The 11,202-nt window shown below is 34.7% G+C and overlaps 1 protein-coding gene across 4 annotated transcripts in view; it reads left to right on the plus strand.

The window, feature by feature from the left end:
- LOC127430406 (AF4/FMR2 family member 4-like) overlaps window positions 1–7,248 on the plus strand; it is a 72,132-nt gene extending 64,884 nt beyond the window's left edge. For all 4 annotated transcript variants that reach the window (XM_051680134.1, XM_051680136.1, XM_051680135.1 and 1 more), the window contains one exon: window positions 3,041–7,248. In XM_051680134.1, coding sequence (XP_051536094.1) covers window positions 3,041–3,168 — 128 coding nt within the window. In that variant the 3' untranslated portion in view covers window positions 3,169–7,248. The remainder of the gene's footprint in view (window positions 1–3,040) is intronic.
- Window positions 7,249–11,202: the final 3,954 nt, after the last annotated feature.

Here is an 11,202-nt window from a genome sequence, read left to right on the forward strand (position 1 = left end):
GCAACAAAATGTTCTTGAATTGTGCTGCTTTAGTTCATTTGAATGAAGTAGACTGAACAAGTAGCAAAAATCCTTTTTTTGAGGGCAGTTTGAAAACCTCTGCCTTGCTGTAACCTCGTTTTTTTAGTTTTATGGGAACCCTATCGTTATTACAACTGTTTATTTTGTAAATACCTTTAACAGTATTGTTTTTGCTGCCTTGCAAACATTGATAGTTCCTTTAGGAAATGCAAATAAAATGTTTCTGTATTTGTTGTTTTTTGCTGTTGTTTATTTTTTGCATGCGTAAATCTGAATGAGAGCATGTGCTAAATGGATGTTTTCTTTTTAGGGCTGTGAATCGATTTTTTTTTTTTTAATACTGTAATAAATCACATAGTTTTCTATGATTTAATCTGGATTAATCATGGTACATGGTATGTTAAAACCAAGGGCGTAGGTTTGGTTTGAAAGTTGGTAGGGACATATAGCAAGGATACTATTCAAAATGTTGGTATTAAGAAAATGTGAGAATGTCCATCTGGTAATATAGGCAAAATAACATTATCTCAGTCTCATTTCTTATTTCTCTGACCCACCATATTAAATATGAGCCTTTTTTTAAGAATCACCGAAGAATAAGAAAATTAAGAACTGAACAATAGGGCTGCACCGTTGGGAGGAAAAATGTTATATACGATAAACTTGGATAATATGCAGTGATATGCAATGCGATAAACCTAAGATTAATGGGTTAAAATAAAATGTTACCTTTTTCAAGAAGATTTACCTTGCGAAAATGGTATTCAAGGGACAAAGTGACATTCTGTAAAATGTATATCCAGCATTAAACAAACGGAAATCTAAACAAAGGGTACGTTAACAATTTACATGTGCAAAATGACATCACAAGTTAAACAAATTATGGGAAGAATCGAGCATTGACATTTTTCCGCGTTTTCTGCTTTTCAACTCTCCTCACTCTCGCATAATCTTTTTTTATATTGTTTATTTATATGTACTTACATTTTTATCTGAAAAAGCAGGCCACCTGAACAAAGTAGGCTTTAGACTTTGCCTACAACTAATGACTTTATCACAAATGCCTATTTTTATTGACAAAATATTATTTTCTTATGCCGATGTTCTTCTCCAATGTGCAAAATAAAACCTCTATTGGGAGTTACAGCAGTAGGTAAAAGTCCTGCACCTCTGACGCAATCATTCAGTTTTTAAGGTGTCTTCCTCAAGAGTGCGTTTACCGGATGAAAATGCAGAATCCTCCATCGGGCTGCATGCAAAACTATTTTTAAGGACATTTTTGACTTTTTGAAAGGAAACATTTTGTACATGAAAAGTATGCTTGTTTAAATCTACAAATTTCAAGGATTGGACGTAAAATACCAATGGAAATCTCCAGAAAATGATTTTTAAAAAGTCTTACAAACGACTGATTGGTGCATCCTGAACAGCGCTGAGAATAGTAACAGGTGCCATGTGACAACACCGTTTATGCGCCGCTTCAGACGAGGTAGGGCAATAAGTTACACATTAATAATTATACTAAGGAGATTTAATAGTTGTTAAAATGAAAATAAAAACATGGTATAAAGTTAAAGTATTTTCTGTGTGGTAAACTCGCCCAAATGTTGGTCGTGACATTTCCGATTTTCTGTAAGTTGATAGGGACGTGTCCCTATATCCCTACCTAAAATTACGCCTATGGTTAAAAAAAAAAGCATTAAAATATAATCATAAATATATTTACTTGATACTTTGTCTCCAAGAACTTGTAAGAAATTGTTGTCTTTTATTATATAAATATAAACATGTTAAAATGTTCAGTTTTTTTGCAGATAGTTAATTGGACACATTTTTACAGGTATTAATCTTTGATACAAGTATACTGTATGTAAACATGCCATAAAATCGGAGGTCATGTTGTAATTACAATTTGAGCAAAATCTTCTGCCATTTTCCTGTGGACTTTTTTAATAATAGGATCAAATGGGCTGATTCAGTTCATATCAAACTTTATCGGCAAGAGGAACTTAAGTGTACATTTAATTGTCTAATGCATTATTAGACACTATACATACAAATCTAAAAATAATTATTTGCTGAAGTTTCACTGGGCCTCGCCTGTGCAGTTCTGATTTTGACAGTGGTTCATATGAAGGTCAGTGAGCGTTTTCAGTGCGAGCGAAGAGATATGGCAGCTTGCACATCTGGTTCACCACTTGCGGGTGAAGTCTTCATTCTCCGTACAGTAAATCCATTCCCGTGTTTATTGTACTCGGGACATACGTTGCGCGTAATGAATAAGTGTGTACTGCTCCACACAATCAGTTTTTGTGCTTGAATGTGCAGATGAGTTAAGCATGTACCTCTTGAAAATGTATATATGCCAATTTTAGCCACAGGAAGATGGAAAAACACTAGTATAGTTTCATGAAGTGGAAAAAAAAGAAAACGGATGCTGCATTAATTGAGGGAATTTCTTTTTACGGGTTAAACAGTCAACTATTATTTGCAGAGGGGGCCTGGGTAGCTCAGTAAAGTAAAGACGCTGACTACCACACCTGGAGTTGCAAGTTCGAATCCAGGGCATGCTGAGTGACTCCAGTCAGGCTTCCTAAGCAACCAATTGGCCCGATTGCTAGGGTGGGTAGAGTCATGTTGGGTTAACCTCCTCATTGTTGCTATAATGTGGTTCTCGCTCTCGGTGGGGCGTGTGGTGAGTTGTGTGTGGATGCCACGGAGAATAGCGTGAGCCTCCACATGCGCTAGGTCTCTGCGGTAACGCGCTCAACAAGCCACGTGATAAGATGCGCTGATTGACTGTCTCAGATGCGGAGGCAACTGAGATTTGTCCGCCACCACCTGGATTGAGGCGATTCGCTACGCCACCACGAGCACTTAGAGCGCATTGAGAATTGGGCATGCCAAACTGAAAAAACAAAAAAAATATATTACTTGCAGAAGTTTATGTATTACATTTCCCAGCCCTATTTCTTTTCTAATTTGACTGTCTTTTTGTGGTCTTTCTCATCTCTCACAGAGTTCTTTGCTGAAATGGATAAGGTGATGAGCCCACTCATCTTCAACACCAGCACTATGACAGAACTGGTGCGGTACACGCGGCAGGGCCTGCACTGGCTACGACTCGATGCCAAGCTCATACCGTAGAGCTGTCTCAAGAGCACCCCCTGTGGCCATGCGCTTTATTCGTAGCCCTCTCTATGCCTACGCAAAACACTTACACACTTTATCTGCCTCAGACATTCTCTGTGACACTGTGTCTCATTTGTACACCAGCTTGCCAAAAAATGAAAACACTTCGTGTCCCACTCCGCCACGACAAACCCTGCGAATATTCATGAGAGAGAAGGCAGCCAAACCACATACACTGCGTTGTCCTGTTCCTATCACAGGCTTGTTTCAGACAAAAAGCCATCTTCCTCATTTTTTCATTTGTAGTTTTATTGTTTTTTTCCCCCTGTTTTTGATTTCTTGTTTGTTTTCAAGCTGAAAGCAATCACGAATAATAATTTTGGCATTTATAGCTTTTTATTTCAAACCAAAGTACCTCCCTTTAACCAAAGGTGCTTTAAAATTGAGGTTTTCTCCTTTTATCGTTTTATTGTGCCTTGTATTTGATATACAGGAAACTAGGAGAAACAGTATCTTGAAATACACATAAAGAAAGGTTTGATATGGGACTGGAGTTGAGTTGTTGGACAGGAACACATGGCCCATGGCAAGTTGGAGGATTACTGAAGGGATTTAAATGAGTATTGGAGAGAAAGCATGTATTTATCGTTAAATTAATGTAGACGGGTGTCAAGGCATGCGCAGAATGTCATCGTAGTATGGCAAGCCCTTTTCACATTTAATCATGTGCAGGATATGAATTATAGAAATCTACAATTACATTTTTCACTAGGTAAAATGCTAATTCTTTATCAGCAGTGGAATTACTACTAGTAAAAATGCTTATAATTGGGTTTTCATTAGAAAAAACGTTACTTTTTTTATTTTATTTTTTTATGGTGTCATTATTCAATACTCCATTGCTACTCTTATTTCCGGCCTGGAAATTAGTACTAGTTCTAATAAAAAACTACTTTTGACATTTGTAACTGGATTTTTACTAGTAGAATTTCACATTTATCTGTCATTCAATCAAATTCACATATCAGCAATGTACTACTTACTAGTAAAAACTATATTTTTTTCATATCAATAATTACGTTGTTACTGGTGCAAATGTCCATTCCTGAAAATAACAATTGAAATACAACTAATAAAATGCAAATTTTTAATATCTGTAATTTGTTTTTTTTTACTTGTGGCAATGATAATTTTAGATCTGTAATGTTATTGTAACTATTAAGAAAGCCTTTTTAAGATATCTTTAATTTATTGATATTTAAAATCCATTTCCGGGTACCTCAAATACCAAATCTAAAATGTTGCAATACATTTACACATCAAAAATGTGCATTTTTGCTAGTTGTAATTCAGTTGTTGATATCAGGATTGGATATTTGTATTAGTAACAATGTAATTGATTTCAACAATTGTATTTAATTGAATGTAGTTGAGATAAACAATTAAAATTTGTATTAGTAAGAAGTACTTAGCTGAAATGTGAAAATGGAATTTCAACTAGTAAGAAATTATTTATAGATATCTGTAATTGTGTTTTGAACAGGAGTGAATGACAGATCATTGTGAAACTCTACTATTAAAAATGCAGTTACAGATGTTCATAATTATGTTTTTTACTAGTTAAAATTAAATTTTTGAGATCAAGAATTTGTATTTTCGCAAGTAATTGTCAATTTTGATATCAAGAATTAAAATTTTTACTAGTGTGAATGTCATTGCTGATTTCAAAAATTAGCATGTTAACTAGTAAAAATTAAATGATTAAATGTCAAAAGGGCTTGCCATACACGTTGACCGTGCAGAGTGTTCAAATGTTGCTTTTTCTTGATGGTCCTATCAAGAGCAACAATAGACAAGTCAATGGTGAATTGCTTTGCCAGATGTTATTCCGTCTTATTGCAAGACCAAAAGGCTATAAAGCACCATATCGAAGTCGTATTTTGACAGACGCTTCTTGGTAACATTGTAAACACCCAATACGTCATTATTACGCCCTGTCGGATCTGTAAACGTCAGTACCAAGAACGGCAGGGCCAAGGTTTTTATATGAAATGTAGCACTCACATAGGTGTCGCTCTCTCACTGTTGGTTTTCTGGTATTAAACATAGGAGTATTTTAGTACTGTGGCGACTTACTCGGCCTAATATAGATTTTATTTAGATAATGGCAAATCGCTTTGTTCCAAGTTGCATTTTCACTCTCAGAAGTTTTTCGCCGTGGATACAGGGTTGCAATACAAGATGAGAGACGTATTTCTATTGTATATGAAAATATCATATTTAAATATTTAATGTGAGTCTTGAGGTTTCCTCTATAGTGTCATAGTCACCTGTGTTTTGCAGTTCTGTTTAAAGAAATCAGTCATGTAAGGAATATATTTATGATGCGTTCTATTGACGATTGCAGTTTATATTTGTACATATTACATTACATATTACATTGTGTAATTTTAGTGTGGACTGGCCCACCACCCATATGCATTGCTCTTTTCCAGTAACACAATAAGACAAAACATTTCGTCATAGAACGACAATAGAGGAGGATGGAGTGAAAAGCGATTACGATCAATCCACAATATACAAAATGCTGGAAATATATCATCTCTTGACTTGCACTAAAATATTTCCTCTCATTGGCTCCCTGTTTTATCTGTAGGGATAAACTGTTTCCACTGTCTATGCAGATGTTTCGAGGACAGTCTTCTTGAGCTTGTTTGTGCAGGACTCCTTTGATCGGTCGAAATGTAAACTTGTATATCGATCTTAAACATCTAATGGCTGGCAACTAGGTTTATCACTGGTGTGCTTGTAATTTTCTTCCGTCTTGCAGAATAAGTCATTTGAGATTTGATTTAGGAGTCAAATGTTTGTTAATCATACTTTTATGTAAATTAATAATTCATGCACTAATGAGTTTTTATTATCAGATTTGTGATAAGAAAGTGACTGCATAAGAATAGGATTTGCTAAAATGATATTCCCATGGCCTTTATGCTTTTTGACACATTAGTTTAGTTTGTTGTGGTGTGTCCGGTGTGTCCGGTGTGTCTGTGTGTCTGTGTGTCTGTGTGTGTCTGTGTGTGTCTGTGTGTGTGTGTGTGTGTGTGTGTGTGTGTGTGTGTGTGTGTGTGTGTGTGTGTTTGTTTCTGTTTTTAATGTTATCTTTTATACTAGACTTCATGACAGTGCTTTTAGAGGATTAGAAGAATTAAAATCCATCTTTAATTTTCTTAATGATATAACTTTATCCAGGGTAAGATGCTTTTTTTCTTTTGTCTGATTGAAAATAACTCTTGCATGTTTCTATTTAAATACTAAGTTGTACAAATGTACATAAAAAGTCTCTTTGGGTAAATTTTTACAGCGGTTTAACATTTGTATTAATTGTATATAGAATGTGGAAATATTATATGCACATTTACATAACACATTTTTCCCCTTTTTTTTAAGTTATGACACTTTCAACAGAACACTGTATGTTAGTACATCAGGATGGTTGTTTTCCTCCCAAGTAACTCATTACTGTACTGATTTTCTTTGCTGTATGAACAAGGCTTGTCTTATGTCAGTTAGTTTTATCATGCTGTTTAAATAGGATTTATGCTGTTGACCATAAGGATGATTGTCCCCGAACATGACCATTAATGATGTTGGACTGCTAAACTTTATCTAAGAAAGCCTCCACAGATAGCGAGGGAGGTCATTATGTTGAGTGAGTCTAGATGTCTGTATGTAGTACTCATTTTATAATTAAATAATTAAAAAACAATCACTGGCAAAGACAGTATAGACAGACAGTTCAATTTAGTTTTAAAGTATTGGGATGAGATTGACAAAAGAAAGAAATCCCCACACACACACACACACACACACACACACACACATATATATATATATATATATATATATATATATTCATATTATGGATGCAATATGATCTATGATTTAAAGGTACTCTTACGAGCCTTGATTATCCAAACTTGTAATTTAAACACTTTTTTTGTGAAGCGAGTATTACTAATGGATTTTCTGAGTCTGTTGCGAATCATCTTTGTATTTTGCTGTATGGAAAATAAAATATATATGATTATGGAATTTTATCTTGGTGTTTGCATTATTTTGAAATAAGGGTAAAAGTATATGAGGTTTGGTATTAATAAAATTAGATTTTTATTAAAATTACTTTTTTTTTAATTACTTTTAAAAAGTATTTTGTATTAAATTAACAATTGTATTAATTTTTGTTGCAATTTTATTTTATTTTTCTTTTGATATGTAAAATATCTTTCATTATGTTCTAACATTTTGTGCAATTTTTCAATTAATATGAGGTCATAAAAATTGCATGCATAATCATAATAATGAAATAAGTTGAAAATTGTTTAAAAATTATTATAAATATTAATGTATTGTATTAAATATACAAAAATATTGCATCTAACATTTTATAAAATTACATTTGTAATCATTTAAAAAAATATTAAGTTATTATGTTACTGCATTTGTATTAAATGTAAAATATTATTTTATTCATTTTACATTTTATCTGATTGTTATTATTTAGAATTTTTATATGTACAAATACTCCATATTTTAATTGATATGTCATAAACTGCATCCCAAATTGAATAAAATTAAAGTAAGTTTAAAATGGTTTTAGATGAATTATAGCATGTCACACTGATGTCTCCTTTTTTAAAATGTGTAAGCTGCTGTGACAATTTTTCCCTAGTAAACTGAGGTAAATCAAGGTAAAACTATTACTAATATATTTCAGAATGTCTTATAAAATTAGAAATAAACATTTATAACGACTGGCAATTGAAATAAAAAGCCCAGTGAGACAGCTTGCCCCACAAAGGAGTAAACTAAATCATTGGGTAGTATGTAAATTATTTTAATTTCACATAAAAACAAAAGTAATTGATATTCATAAATTGATTGATTTAATAAATGTACATATCTAATACATCTCATTAACATTTTTTTTTTTTTTGTTGTTGTTGTTTTTTTTTTTTTGCTGCACAATAATTGCATTTTCATAATCCAGCCATTAACTTGGATTTTATGCTGTGGCAATTCGCCAGCAGGTATGATACAGTATATTTTTTTAGGCCTGCATAAGTTTGCTTTGACAAAATGAATGCCATGTGGAAATGTTTTAGCAAAAAAGTTTTCATCTTTAAAAAAACAAAACAATCATCACTTCTCATCTCTCAATCACAGATAGCTTTATATGGTGGGCCCTCTCTAAATATATAGGCATGTGACCAAAATATTGCACATTTTGCTAGATTAAGGGGGTGATACAGTTTAACCACACATCTTACCCCAAGCCTTTAAGAACTGAATGTATGACATCTGCTGGACTTTCCTATTTTGACTGTTGATGAAAGAAAGCATGATGGGACCCCATAACACTTTTTTTAGTACTATCTCATAAAAGTTATTTAAAGGTTTTAATTCGTATATTCACCTGGGCTTGCAGAAAACTGAGAACTTGAGCTCTAATGGTCTAAGCCTCATGGCATTCAGATCTTGCATAGCTGGGTCATGCATAGCATTACTGAAAGCATTTCAAGCAGATTGCAAAGACTTAAACGCAATTAGGTAGTTTCAGTTCACTTGGTGCCTGTTGAACAACATGAACCCTTTTTACCTAATGAGTGAGGCTTGATTTCACTTACTTTCTACATGTTTTTCAGTGTTTTAATAAAATAGATACATACATGTATGTAGGCCTGCTTTATTTAATTTCAAGTGCAATTCCTGAAAGCTAATATTGGGATGCGAAGTATTAACTTGTTTTTCAAAAACACTTAAATTTTGCTTGTGGTTTCCATTCCCGTCGACACTATTAGCGATAAAGGTGTCCTCCGGTTATGACCCCGCCCCCTGGTAAACCACGCCCACAGCACGCCCCCTCCATTTGCTCATTGGTCGATTGCTGATCTACGTCAACATTCTCTGAACAGACCACGGAGGTAGCAGTCACTGCAGTAACTGGCTTCAGTGAGTATCATGACCTGCAAATTGTATGTAAACTTCTTCATTTTGCGTTATTAACAGACCGCTGACGGTATGAAACACGCTTGAGTCGTGGAGTGATCTCGGAACACATCCCTTCTGAAGTGTGCAGGTAAGCAGCTCTCGGTGGAGTTTTTGGTATCGTTGTGTAAATGTGATAGTTTCGGTCAACGGCACACTGCAACAGGTGGATAATAATGAATAATGTGCCGCTGAGGACAGACATGTGTGGAATGGTTTTACTTCAAATTAGGTGCACATAAGGGATGCATTATCGAAGTACAATATGTGTACTAAAATGCATGTATTTTTAACGAGGCATAAGTGTCTGTCTTAACACTATTACACAAGGGAGTTCTTTATTCTCAAGTGCATGTTTGGGGGACTTTGTATCAGACCGGCTACAAAGTTATTATAGATTATAATAATAATAAACTAGTATATTACATACAGTTGAAGTCAGAAGTTTACGTACACAGGTTGAAGTCATTAAAACTCATTTTTTAACCACTCCACAGATTTAATATTAGCAAACTATAGTTTTGAGTTTAGGACATCTACTTTGTGTATGACATGAGTAATTTTTCCAACAATCATTTACAGACAGATTGTTTCACTTTTAATTAACTATATCAGAATTCCAGTGGGTCAGAAGTTAACTGTACCTTTAAGCAGCTTGGAAAATTCCAGAAAATGATGTCAAGCCTTTAGACAATTAGCCAATTAGCTTCTGATAGGAGGTGTACTGAATTGGAGGTGTACCTGTGGATGTATTTTAAGGCCTACCTTCAAACTCAGTACCTCTTTGCTTGACATAATGGGAAAATCAAAAGAAATCAGCCAAGACCTCAGAAAACAAATTGTGGACCTCCACAAGTCTGGTTCATCCTTGGGAGCAATTTCCAAATGCCTGAAGGTACCACGTTCATCTGAAAAAACAAATGTACACAAGTATAAACACCATGGGACCACGCAGCCATCATACCACTCAGGAAGGAGACGCATTCTGTCTCCTAGAGATGAACGTAGTTTGGTGCGAAAAGTGCAAATCAATCCCAGAACAACAGCAAAGGACCTTGTGAAGATGCTGGAGGAAACAGGTAGACAAGTATCTATATCTACAGTAAAACGAGTCCTATATCGACATAACCTGAAAGGCTGCTCAGCAAGGAAGAAGCCAATGATCCAAAACCGCCATAAAAAAGCCAGACTACAAATTGCCAGTGCACATGGGGACAAAGATCTTACTTTTTGGAGAAATTTCTTCTGGTCTGATGAAACAAAAATTGAACTGTTTGGCCATAATGACCATCGTTATGTTTGGAGGAAAAAGTGTGAGGCTTGCAAGCTGAAGAACACCATTCCAACCGTGAAGCATGGGGGTGGCAGCATCATGTTGTGGGTGTGCTTTGCTGCAGGAGGGACTGGTACACTTGACAAAATAGATGGCATCATGAGGAAGGAAAATTCTGTGTATATATTGAAGCAATATCTCAAGACATCAGTCAGGATGTTAAAGCTCAGCAGCAAATGGGTCTTCCAAATGGACAATGACCCCAAGAATACCTCCAAAGTTGTGGCAAAATGTCTTAAGGACAACAAAGTCAAGGTATTGGAGTGGCCATCACAAAGCCCTCAATCCGATAGAAAATTTGTGGGCAGAACTGTAAAAGTGTGTGCGAGCAAGGAGGCCTACAAACCTGACTCAGTTACTCCAGTTCTGTCTGGAGGAATGGGCCAAAATTCCAGCAATTTATTGTGAGAAGCTTATTAAAGTTAATTAATTTAAAGGCAATGCTACCAAATACTAACAAAGTGTATGTAAACTTCTGACCCACTGGGAATTTGATGAAAGAAATAAAAGCTGAAATAAATAATTCTCTCTACTATTATTCTGACATTTCACATTCTTAAAATAAAGTAGTGATCCTAACTGACCTAAGACAGGGAACGTTTGCTACAATTAAATGTCAGGAATTGTGAAAAACTGAGTTTAAATGTATTTGGCTAAGGTGTATGTAA

Source organism: Myxocyprinus asiaticus, chromosome 40, assembly GCF_019703515.2.
Source record: "Myxocyprinus asiaticus isolate MX2 ecotype Aquarium Trade chromosome 40, UBuf_Myxa_2, whole genome shotgun sequence".
Taxonomy (NCBI): domain Eukaryota; kingdom Metazoa; phylum Chordata; class Actinopteri; order Cypriniformes; family Catostomidae; genus Myxocyprinus; species Myxocyprinus asiaticus.